At 43.4% G+C, this 13,098-nt stretch overlaps 1 protein-coding gene across 1 annotated transcript; it reads right to left on the minus strand.

Moving 5' to 3' along the window:
• Positions 1–4,558: 4,558 nt before the first annotated feature.
• Positions 4,559–10,044, minus strand: hoxc1a (homeobox C1a). Its single transcript, XM_053424136.1, has 2 exons — positions 9,477–10,044; positions 4,559–4,959 (listed from the first exon to the last, which is right to left on the minus strand). The coding sequence occupies exons 1-2, from the start codon at positions 10,042–10,044 to the stop codon at positions 4,559–4,561; spliced, it is 969 nt and encodes a 322-aa protein (XP_053280111.1).
• Positions 10,045–13,098: the final 3,054 nt, after the last annotated feature.

A 13,098-nucleotide genomic window follows, 5' to 3' on the forward strand; every position in this document is an offset into this window, starting at 1 on the left:
TGCGACTTTTGAAAGGGCAATCCAAACTAGTGAGTAGACAGAGCTGCACCGGAGAGGTCAGAGACCAGCAGATAGGGGCCGGGGGTCCTGGTTGGTGCACGATGCCACAGGGTGAAGTGTGCACGTGAGGCGGTCTCACGCGCCGCTCCGACCCACTGCACCAGTGGTCTCAGGAAAATGGGTGGATTTTCCTATATGCAACAAGACCAGCAACCTTGACACGGTTTCACCCCTGCGTGCACCCCTTCTCTCACTCGTCCCCTCTCCTCCCCATCCTCACCATACCTTGCATTGACTAAAAGGCCTCCGCTCCCCCTCCCCCTTTCAAGAGCAAATTTCCCTTTGCAGCCAGAAGTGCTGAGTGCTGCTGTTTGCTTTGTACACACAAATTCGCTGAGGCTGTAAGCTGTCCCCAAACATCTGCTCCCTGGAGTGGAGCGTGGAGAGGGAAGGCAAGGACTGGATTGGTGTGCATGTTGCTCAGTGTAGCTCTGTCAGAATGTGTTATGTATGGATCTGTATGTGTGTATGTGTGTGTGCGCGCGCCTGTGTGTATGTGTGTGTGTGTGTTTAGTGTTTTGAGCACATGAGTGAACAATTATTCAAATAGGTGCTTTGTATCTTTCTGAGTGCTTTATTAATGGCTCATAGGAAACAAAACACATATTTGTGTAATCGTACAGAGGGCATCCACACACACACACACACACACACACACACACACACATACACGTACACATAAACACACAAACACACACACACATACAAAAACACACACACTCGCTCACATTCAAACAGGTGCACTTCATTTGAACTTTCTTGACGTGCAAATCAGTTTGGTAGTCAAATGTGTGAACGAGAGCAAACACTAATCGTCCATGAAAGTGTTTGCAAATAAAGCAAAACAGTAAAATCAGAGGAGCAGAGAAACTACAAAGGGAGGAGAAAATTCAAATGATCAGTAATTACAACAACAACTGAGTTATGTGTAAGCGCTGCACATCAGCTTGATCAATTGATCCCATTCCCCGGAGCCCCAGTGAGGATATTACATGCATATTATGCATTAAGTTAATTTTAGGTCAACTTGGCATTAATTAACACAGGCACAGAAGGAACCCACTTACGTCTGTTAATTTAAAATGTAAAGTGAGGTTTTGTGTATAGGCTGCTCTTCCCACGGCGCTCAGGAGGAGGGTTACAGCTGCTCACATCTGCATCAGATAACTTGGAATAGAAGACAATATGAAAGAAAGAGACTGTGCTTTGTAAACTAATACATCACTGGTTCCACTTCAGTTTCTCAATAAAGACAAAAAATATATGGCAAATAACTTTATTTTTACAAAGAATGTTATGTATTGTAAACGTGTTTCTATTGATTGAAAGGAATTGAGTTAAATAAACTAGAGCTGGAATCAATTTCACCAGGAGAGCATGTTGCTTCAAAGGAGAAAAAACAAAGGTGAGGAACATTCCAACTTGTTCAATGTCAACACCGCTGCTACCTGTGGCAGCCGGGTACATTTAGAGCTGAGTTATACTTTGATTTTGTTTCCCCCCCACATCCGTCCTGTGTGTTTTGATGGCGCGCTGCACAGCTGTCAGTCTCGCGAGCCAGCCGTACATCTTCAGGGAAGGAATTACAGAAGAGCACGAAATTCATCAGAGCCCAGTCACACTCAAACGCTTACGCACTAAATGTCAGGTCTGAACAAACAATGTGGTTCGCCTTCCATCAATTGAGAGGCAGATGCAGAAGCTGCCACAGAATGAAATTAAAGCGATAGTTCACCCCCCCCCCCCCCCCCAAAAAAAAAGAAAGAAAGAAAGTATCAACTACTTCTTTTCACCTTCACCTCAGCCTTATAACTCACATTCCGATTTTTAACCCACACGTTTTGTTATTTCTAAATTGTTGTGTGTGTATTGGTGAATCTATTATTCAGTGGAAGCTCGGATTTTGGATTATGGAGAGAGAGAGATAAAAAAGAAGAGTGCACACCTGCTGCAAGCTTCCTCTGCAACCTGTAACTCGGAGCCCTGTGGCAGAGGGAGCATATTTGCACGAGATGATAAAAGAGTTTCTAACAAGGTCAACCCAACACACTTCTCAGCAGGAACCCTGGACACGAGGGACCCTCTCTGCATTCACATGTTCCACATTGTTTGTTTGTTGCATTGTTTGTTTTCACAGTTTCAACACGATCATCAACCTCGTAAACTCCACCGGTATTTGCATTTAAGGACATGGTCACATCTGATGGTTTTGTTAAACATTCCACTTTGTGCTATTTTGCTTAGACAAACACGGCCTTAATGGAATGTGTTTTGTTTAAATGCAAATTTTAAAATAATAAGGGTCCAACACATTTTGATCCGAGCTTGCCTGTGAAATCCTTCTTATCAATTACAAATAAAACCTTTAAATGCTGGTGCTGTCAGAAGTCTGAACTCTTATCCCTCTTTATGTCTTTCAGTTTATATTGAGGGGCCGAAATTTGTGATGGATGTGGTTATGGAGGAATTAATCTCTGAATTTAAAATAAATAATAAATATATATATTCAAGCAGATATGCATGAAGTACATAAGCATGGGACTTGCAATTAATAGTTCTTCAAAATGTTGTTTATGCCAACTCTGGTGCGGAATCAAATTAAGTGATAAGTAGGCTCAAGTAACTTTAATTTCTCAACTTTGTTATTAAAAATAGGTCCATAGTTTATATCCAGAAAGCTCTTTGGTGAAAAGACTCTTTCATCCAGTTTATAAAGTGAACCAGGAGCATAATTTTTGGCTTATTAAAATACGAGATAGGGCGGAGGAATTGGGTTAGCTCTAGGTGTAGGAAAAAAATGCATTATTATCTGGCCCTGGTACATGGAATTATATTATGAACAATTATGGCCCGGTCGCCCTTCCATTCAGCACCATGAATTATTATTGTGAGGAAGCAGAGAGCCAACACCAGAACAAAAGAGTTGCTTGTTGGAGTAAGAAAAAAAAAAGCGAGAGAAAGAAAGAAAAGAGAAAGAGCTGCAGACTTCGAGGTCACCCAAATTAATGGTTTGTCTTTTTCTGTGGGAGCCGCTGACCGGGTCATCGGTGTCCCGAGGCAAGTGGGGGGGTCAAGAGGTGAGAGGTGAACTCTGGTGCGAGCGCATATATTAGCTTGGCCTCGCAGCCTCCACGTCCAACTCCTGCAGAGCTGCGACTCTCTCATAATCATCATTATTATTATTTGCATCTGTTCAAACGCGCCAGCTTCAAATTAAGACGCCTGTTAAATGTTGTAATCGGTAGTTTTCTTTTTTTCATTCTGTTTTTTAATTCTAAGCTTTTAACAACCCAGCCGATTGAAGTGGCTCTCGTTAATATCCGTTTTACCTCCGGTGGCCTTCATATCCAGTGCAAACGCCACTAATTGAAAGCTAAATAAAAACAGTCCCCAACATAAAATTAACGCGGCTGATGGAGCATGTCTCGATATTAAAATAGACATTAACATGATAGAACACGCCTGGTGCTGCCGGGAACATAACAGTGTTTAAGGGCCGACTTTATAACCCTTTATACTTCTCTATGAGATGAGGTGTGAATCTGGAAGGAATATTTAGCTGCTCTCAACTGCAGGGGCCACGCACTTGATTGGCTGATGCACAAAGCGTGGCACCGGCAGCGCGTTATTGTGTGCGCTCCCGCAAGAGTGTTCAAGCTAAATTATCATTTTCTGATGCGAGTGTGGGGGTAATAATAATAGTAATAAAAACACAAAAAAGAAGCAACAATTCCCGGCCGTGATATTCCTTACACACCATTAACATGCAATTACAGATGCGCTGCAAATGCTCCCAGATTTGCTCCTTGAATAGATGGATCACTGCGGATCAATAGTCTTAATTCGAGCAGTCAATAAATCCATTAGCCAATTATGGTATTTTTAATCTCAGTGCTTAGGAATTTTAAATAAGTTAAAGCAGCAGTAAAGTCAAAGTGGCCCGATCATCTTTCTCTAGGTGCATGTGAGCTTTTCTTAAACAACTTTTAAAAAACCAGGAGAAGAAATCTGCTTAATTTTATAAACTGGGTGAAAACACAACAGCTTTGGTTTGGGGGAATAATTTATAAAGCTGCTCAAATGTATTCTCTTTCTGCGTCGATAAAATACTTATTATCAAATGTATAACCTATCACAAATAGCCTAAATAAAAAAAAAATGCAATGTGTTATTTTAAAGAAAACAAGGAGACACGTGTCCTGTTGAATAAATATATTCATGTAGAAATTGTACAAAATAAATTGGCCCATGGGCCACCGTCTCTTTGCACAATCAATATAAGTTTGTATCTTCGTTTACATCGTGTAGATGGAGACTTGAATTTTAATATTCAAATCAGAGCGCCAGTCTGAAGCCGGGCAGGGTGACTGATTGTTTTGACCCGTTCTTGCATGAAGAAACTTGCTTCTTTGCAGCGAGCCTCCATCGGGGTGTAAGCAAATAAAGGTGAAGCCTGAGTGAAACCGATGCAAAACGCAAAATCACAACATCTGCAGGCTCAGGGCATCAGGGGCAGGTGCTGTGGCGGGGTGGTGCGCGGCTCCGGAGCGGGGCAGGTGTCCAGAGAGCCGGCGTGTGAGAGCAGGGCCGCGGGGCCCGGGTCGCAGAGCAGCCCGACGCCTCGCTGCAATTTCTTCTGCTTCATGCGTCTGTTCTGAAACCAAACTTTCACCTGCGTCTCGCTGAGCTGCAGGGCGCCGGCGACCTCCACCCTCCTGGCCCGCGTCAGGTACTTGTTGAAGTGGAACTCCTTCTCCAGCTCGGTCAGCTGCCTGGTGCTGAAGCAGGTCCTCGGGGCCCCGGGCACCGTGGGATGGACATCCGCGCAGATCCGGCTGCTGCTGCTTCCAGCCTCCACAGCACCGAAGACACTGAACCCACAAGTCGAGTGCGTCCCGGCTGAGAGCAGAGGACATGAGATCAGTCGTCAGCAAAGATCAATGAGGTTAATCACAAAAGAAGCACATAAAGGCCTTCTGAATAAAATTATCCATGCTCATATGGAGGAAATACTATGAAAAATGAGAGTTAAAAAAGAAAAAAACCCTATTATAACTCTACAGTAAACTATTTTTGTCCTTTTCATTTATATATAGTTTTGATTTTGGTGTATTGGCTAAATCATCTGCAATTAAATAGAATATTCATCAGCCTATAACACATCCATCAGTATCAGAAATACATATTTAATTAAAAAAGACAGCTTTATTCTGTACAACAGGGAAATGACTCAAACAAATACTCAAGTATTCAAAATAGCTGTAATTATTTTTTGGAAACTTAAAAAAAACAAACATTTGTAGGAATTGGCCCAGAGCCAGTCTTTTGATTTAGACTCTTCTACCCTGCAGACATTTGTCTGTCTCTGTAACAAAGATGTACTTCACCGAAGAATCAGCTTTAGCAATAGCCTATAGGCACGGTGCAAATTCTTCTGGTGCATGCTGTAAAACAGGTGGATGGGAAATGTCTCAAGGCGTTGGACACAAGATCAGAGACACCTGCGCGACATCATGCAACAACATCATAAAAAACATAGCAAATGAAAAATGATCAGCTTTGAGTCATCGCCTCAAACTTGGAGACATTTGAACGTGATACTCGAGTGCACGGTTTGGACGAGCTCGCCAAATCATGCAGGGGAAAAAGAAAAGGGATGCAGCTGTACACTGCAGATATGTGTGGGAGAAATATTCTAGCGATTCAAAACAACTTTGTTGCATTCACACTCCATTAGCTGCATTCAGCCGAATCATTAATAATTTGTCTTAAGGCCTTTCTGTGCCAATGACAGTTTAACAGTTTGCAAATCCGTTCAAACACTGTATTAATGACAAACGCCTGCCTCCTTCTCCTCTGAGGTTCCTGGGTTACACATTAAAGTATCATCTGTGCTACTTATGTGCAATGAATGACAGGAGCCGCGGCTATATCTTGATTCCTCATGGCTGACGCCGTGAGTAGTCGCCAGTGTGTCTTTGCCTCCGAGAAAATGTGCTGCGGCGGCTGCATAATGGAGTCGGTGCGCCAGGTGTAGTCCAACGTTTCCCTCCACAACTCATAGAGAGGAAGGTTAACGGGCCTCTAGCCACTTGGAAAAGCACAGCAGATGGAAAGGTCAGTTATAGGATAAATGTCGACATCTGTGTTTTAAGAAAATGAATGTCAAGGTAACCGCGGCTGAGAATGAGAGGGCAGGGAGAATGAAGAACCAATAGAGGAATTGTGCGTAATTAAGAACTTGAGCTTTCACGAGTGCAAATCACATGCACATTCTGATTAATGGCTCCAAAGATAATAGAATTGATGCCGGCCAGAAGGCATTAAAGAATCAAACTAAATATTTGAGGAATGACTTGCACGTTTTAAAAATAGCCGGCCAGCAAAGGGAGCAGAGGGGCCTTCCAAGCCAAGGAGAGGGAAGAGGAAAAAGGGATGGATCGATACACATTGCCTCAGTCATCTGGGCATCCAGCCCACAGTAATTCAGGTGCTGTCAAAGCATAATTGAAGAATGACGCACTGGGAATATACACAGCGAGCCTGGAGATCGGGTTACAGCAGGTCTGTGGAGGCCGCTCAACGCCGGAAGAATACGCGAGACTTTTTAGCTCGGTGCCAGAACCGATACACCCCTACAGAGGAGAGCGTGTATACTTTCGCTAATGACTCTTTTCCAAGTTGCACTGCGGTGCTAATGAGTTACTCCTACAGATGATCCCCTTCAGAGAGATACAGGGAGAGGTTACACGGATACTGCGAGGAGAGGTCTCTGTGTGCGTGGGCGTGTGCAAGCAAATGGCTTTCTCGAGTGCACAGGAGTGGATCAGATGAGTGGCCATAATGTGTTTTATGAATAAACCGACTCCTGCACCAGTCAAAGGTTGCTGTAGCTGTAGCTGTTGCTGTCGTTGTTTTTGTTGCTGTGACCTTTCACCTCCCACACATGGGCGTCATCAGAGAAACACCCACTATTCTAGTGATCAAAAGCTGCAAATGGCTGCTTTCTTTTCTTGTATCTTATAACATTTAAATATTTATGTCAAATCAAAGGCTCTGATGTCTCTTCTTGCTTTTTGAACTCTAATTATCACCACACCACTTATCTGAATCTTCAAGGCTGGGTTGTGTTTTTCTGTCTTTCCAGAGCATGGTAGCAGATAATCAAGTAGTTTTGTGTTTGTTGCATCACACACACACACACACACGCAACAGGGTTTTCACATTAAAGCTGTTGATCTGACCTCGTGCTACTTGTGCAACATCATCAGAAATACTGTGTTAAATGGTTTCTGTTTCCCACACCACACTGCAGTCGGGTGCTGATGTGAGCTACTACATGCACCACAATCAGAAATACTGTGTTGAATCCATTTTATATCCTATGTAGGCCTAACTGAATTTTGAGAATGGAAATGGTATCAAGTGTAGCTGTGTGTTTGTAGCATCACACACAACACTGCTTTCAAATGAAAGGTGATAATGTTAGCTTTTGTGCACTACTCAGTGCAACAAAATCAAAAGTATTGTGTTAAATATCTTTAGTATGCAAACGGTATAAACTGTAGCTTTGTGTTTGTTGTGCTTGTTGCAGGACACACTACTCTGCAGCCTGGTGTTGATGTGACCTTTTGTGCACCACTCAATGCAACCCCATTATAAATAATGGGTTGCGCCTATAGTTTCTTCCCCACTAATCTGAAGTTTGAGCATGTAAACAGTATAAACTGGTTTGTTGCATCAAACACAACACTGCAAATTAAAGGTGCTGACGTGACCTTTTGTGCTCTACTCAATGCAACACAATCAGAAGTGACCTACTGTGTTAAATCCATATTATCTTCCATTCTAATCTGAAGTTTGAGCATGTAAATGGTATAAATTGTAGTTTGTGTTTGTTGCATGACACACAATTCTGCAGCCTGGTGCTGATGTTACAGTTTGTGCTCTATTCAATGCAAAATCTTTAAAGATAATGTGTAAAGTTTATATTACCTTATCTGAATTTTGAACATGTACATGGTGTGAACTGTAGTTTTGTGCTTGTTGCACGATACACAACTCTCTACATCCTGGTGCTGATGTGACCTTTTGTGCACTATTCAATACGACATCATTAGAATGTGTAAAATCTACACAGCCTTCCCCACTAATCTGAATTTTGAGCATGCAAATGGTATAAACTGCATCAAGCAGGTGGATAATCAAATAGTTTTGTGTTTGTTGTATCACAATTAAAAGTCTTGTTGTGACTTTTTGTGCAGTACACAATGCAACACACTCTGAAATAATGTTTAAATCCACATTATATTCCCCACTGATATGCATTTTGCAGCAGTTTGGTGTGTGTTGCAGCCTGCGTGGAGGATCTCAGGCCTTAAACTGTCTGTGATAATGATCAACCTGCATCTTTGGTCACTGAACATTTGGGTCAGCGGCTCCCTCACAGCAAACTGAGACCGCTCTGTGGAGAGAACATAATGAAAAGACAGACCAGACCTCCACTGCTGTAAATCTTCCTCCATGCAAAATTGATGAAACTCAACCCGTGTACAGTGGCCAGTCAGTCAACTGACAGTATTGATCAAACGCAGGATCTATATGAGATCAAATTGAGGATTGATAGGCATTTCTCACATTAGTTGGCTATTGGTGTGCTTTTTTTTTATAAAGCCAGGGATATGTATTCTTCAGTGGGCTCCGTGCCCAGGACTCATCAGTCAGGGAAATGATGATCTGTGACAGCAATTATGTTAAAAAGGTGGACACATGTAAAGGTGCTGCAAACTGAAATCAATAGGCAAGGGCTTTCATTACCAACAGACAACTAATCAATACGCAGGGAGCACTCCAGCTCACAAGAGTAAGTTTTACTCAACTTCCTGTGAGTCTCGACAGGCACTGGTCTGATGCATTATTCAAAAGCCACTGGTAAGTAAGGGCAAGGGTAAATAATTTATCCTTTTCAGGGCTGCACACGCACACTGGGGATGAGCAGGCCTATCTGACTCCTGCTGGTAACAGTAGGTGGAGCAAAAATGTAAAAACAACTGATTCACATTAACATGGAACCGTTAAGGAAATAGTGATCGAGTCCCTGTGTGCATATTCAAATCTGGCGTTGCGCAAACAGCCACTGGTGCATTTCGGTTCTTTTCAATCCAGCTTTTTGTTGGTGGATCACAATGTGCACGGTGACGCACACAACACGTCAGCTTTTCTTTTCTGTTTTTTTTTTTTTTCAGCTGGTGGAGAAAACTTCGAGCAAACTTTGCCAACTATGAATGAAAGTTATCCAAAGCTTTAAAAAAAAAACATCAAGCGCGCACTCATTTAGTCTCAAGGTTACTTTATCCCCCCCTCCCACCTCACCCCCTTTCATGCTCAATGTCCCCTGACCGAAAAGAGAAACTTACCCGCCCGCTGCTGACTCCTCTTCACTCTCATCCACTCAAAAGTTTTACTCCTTTCATGCGTAACAGCCGCGGTACAGTCCGCGCCGGCCGAACTTCGCCCCCCAGGCTCGGGGACGTGGTGAGAGCAGATTCGAATTTGCTCCGCGAGTGACCCACAGTCTGTGCGTCCTCCTGCCCCGCTGCCGGCTGCTGACGCACAGTATCCGCGTCCTGGAGAGCCCTGCCCCTGCTCCCTGCACCGCCAGGGGACACCGGGCGAGTGGGGGCAGGCCGGTGTCGAGAAGCCCCCGAGAGTGTCAAACAGAAGAAGAGGAGGAGGAGGAGGAGGGTGAGGAGGTGGGCTGTCCGAAGAAGAGGTGCACAGAGTCAAAGTGTTGGAGAGAGTAAAGTAGTGGGGATGCACTGGATTGAATGTTGACGCAACTTCTCCCACCTCCGGTTGTCCCTCCGCGGGGTCAGGGCGAGTCCCGCAACCCGGGTCCCCGCGTGTGACCTCTTTTGCTCGGCAGCAGCCCGTGAACAGAAGGCTACTCTCCCCTCCGGCCGTTAACTCTTCATAGGAAGTCATTATCACCTCTCTCTCCCCCCCACCCACCCCTGCATACTCATTGGACGGGGTTGCAGTTTCATGCCCGGCCTCTCATGCATCCAGTAACGCATGGCCGGGCGGCTGGACGACCGTGCACGGGGGTGGGGGGGACATTCCTCGGAGAGAGAGAAACAGCGGATTGATGGAGATGACGTGCCCTACCGGTGTCGGCCAATGGCTGGACCTCTGTGTCATCAGGGAGGATTAAGCCGAGCAAGCAAGTTGTGGAACTGACTTCAGGTCAGTTCCGGTGGTGTAAAGAGTTCCCAACATCATGCAGGCTACACAACTAGGCACCCATAGAAAAGAAGAAAGAAAGTGAATCACCCACTTCCTCATCATCATCATCATCATGAGGGCCTTCATTGGTCTCTCATCTCCTCAGGTAGATTATGACCTCAGACATATTCCTACCGTAGACAACAGTCCATAAGAAATAGTCAAATTCTTCTATAATAATTTTTCAAGACAACAAAGAAACTTCTGTTCCACTCCCACATTAACATGATATAGGCCCTACATTGAGAGAGCTAATGGATTATGCAAATCCGCGAAGGCTTCTGGAGAAGAAAAAGGCCCAGGCCCTCTTTAGCAGAGGGCTTAGGTCATGTGAAAGGCACACTTAATGGGTTCAGAGGTCGTGACAGCTGGTATTTAGAAGTTCAGTGGCAGCAGATTTGTAATTAGCCTCGAACAAATACTGAAAAAAAAATGGCTCCGAGCAGAGATCAAGAAGTTGTAACTGACAGAAAAGAGGTGTTCGTGACGTGCAGGTTAAAGCTGCTCCACATTTCATTCATGTTTGACAAACAGGGACGAGGATAAAACTGTTTTTTAGGATTTTTCACTTTTCGACACATGTTTATGCTCAAACAGGACCGAGTCAACTGCTGATGGCCTACTTTTCATGCATGCGTACAAATGACCCCAAATGCTGTTATTTAAACACCTAGTGATAAAGTGAAAAAAAAATCTCTTCATGCATATATGAGGTGAAAATAATACTCGTCTCTGGGAATATAAAGGCAAACAACTCAATTTGCCTTCGTTATGGTTTGTTCACACAAACCCAACCAGTGTTCTCACCTCCTGTGCAGTTTGTGCATTTTGAGTAATGGGAACAGAGCTGACACTGTCTCATACTTTTCATTACCATCTACAAGATGGCGTCTCTTGTTTATGTAGGCAGAAAAACAAAAGCTGTGAAATATTAATGAGGCATCATTTTCAGTTTAATAACGTTTGATTCATGTGATTTGTTTAGATTAAACGATCACTGAAGATAGGCAGTGGTTGAATATGATTAAATAATCAATTTTTTTACTTTGGCATTATTATTATAAATATTATTATTATTATTATTATTATTATTATTATTATTATTATTATAAGTAGTAGTGGTAGTAGGAATATTAGTATTAATATCAGTATTAGTTGTAATATAAATAATATTAGAAAGATATTTCCTCTCCTCTATACTTAATTTAATCAATGAGAAATTATTTGTGACAATATTTATAGTAATTCTTACACCAACTATATTATTATTATTATTATTATTATTATTATTATTATCATCATTATTTTTATGTCTCAGATAAAAACACACACCCTCCCAGCATTCCATTAAAAACAAAACCTATCCACGCGTTTCTATTCTCATCGTTTTATTTTTTAACCAACGTTTCCTTCGTATTTTAAGTCTGCAGTAATTACAATATAATTCAGCGTAATGAACAACTTCTAACTGCATTCTTACAACGCAGAAATATGGTCCCAGCTGTGGGAGTTAATGGGATTCTACAGGCAGCGATGTGCTGAATGACTGAGTGCAATATATCCCCTCTCTCCATGCATTTGCATGGCGCACTGATCCATCTTCATGTCAGCTCGGAGGTTACTCAGGGTTCACGCGCTAGCTTGTTTCTCTCCTCCACACTCAATAAATAAATCTCTGCAGCTTTCTGTTTACCGCCTGAATATAAATTTGTTTGCAGTCGATCGAAGACCTGTGCGGAGGTATTAGAAATTGTATTTCTGTAATGGCTTTCAGCATGAGGGGGGGAAGGGGGGGGAGAAGAGGAAGAGGAGGAAGAAGAAGAGGGGGAAAAAAAACAGGTGTGAGCAATCTTTGCTTTCTTCTTTGCAAACGAATTAAAAAAAAATAAAAGACGAAGCAGCCTGAGACTGTTATGGCTCTCGGACGCATTCAAATCACATTTATAACCCGGTAACCTTTTTATCTTGTAGGACATGAACAGTATTATCCTTGTTTGTTCCTGGAAGTGCCATATGTTTGATTAGCATATCATAGGTGTTGTTCCACATCACTGCCCGGCACCTTTGTGCAACAGAAGTTATATGATCACATTTAGCACGAGAACAACAAAAGCAAATGATATTCAGCCGAGGCTCCTCTCCTCTGGACAGCTTGTTTCCCCTAAACCACAAATTTAGCCTGAGATGGTTTTCAGAAACAGGAGCAAGGATAAATCTCACAATTTAGGTGAAATGGATGTTATAAATACAAATCTGAATTTTACCTCCCTGAAACCACCGACTAGATATTTGCCCCCAAACGCCAAAAGTTCCCCCCTTTAAAAGCCTTTTCCCTCCACCATCACCATTGTGCCTATTGTGTTGACTGGAGGTGAGGTAAACATGGCAGCGCTTGGGTGGCTGCATGTGTCAGGAGGCAGGAGGAGGAGGGAGATGATATTGACTGAAAGCTAATTTGTTTTTGCGCCCATGCTCCGATGTGTGTCAATAGGAAGCCGAGGCCCTGGGATCAGCTCGGCCGCGCTCGGATTACCTCCACTACCCTCGCCCTGCTGCTGACACGATGCTGCTGAGGCCGCTGTTGACACCAGACCCTCGTCCGGCCCCTCCAACGCTGTCGAGCCTCATTATATGTCAGCTCTTGACCCTCACAAGACTGGGAATTAACCAGCGCTGACAGACGATTGTCACCACCACCCCGAGAGGTCACCGCCTTTAATGCAGTTGCAAGAGGGGTGGAGGGGGGGAGGAGGG

The sequence above is a fragment of the Pleuronectes platessa genome, chromosome 6 (assembly GCF_947347685.1).
Source record: "Pleuronectes platessa chromosome 6, fPlePla1.1, whole genome shotgun sequence".
Classification (NCBI taxonomy): domain Eukaryota; kingdom Metazoa; phylum Chordata; class Actinopteri; order Pleuronectiformes; family Pleuronectidae; genus Pleuronectes; species Pleuronectes platessa.

Excerpts from the sequence above, each read along its gene's own strand:
- hoxc1a (XM_053424136.1), bottom strand. The coding sequence starts at position 10,044 with ATGACTTCCTATGAAGAGTTAACGGCCGGAGGGGAGAGTAGCCTTCTG. Across the intron at positions 4,960-9,476 it reads GAGGAGTCAGCAGCGGGCGG|CCGGGACGCACTCGACTTGT; the intron begins GTAAGTTTCTCT and ends CTCTGCTCTCAG.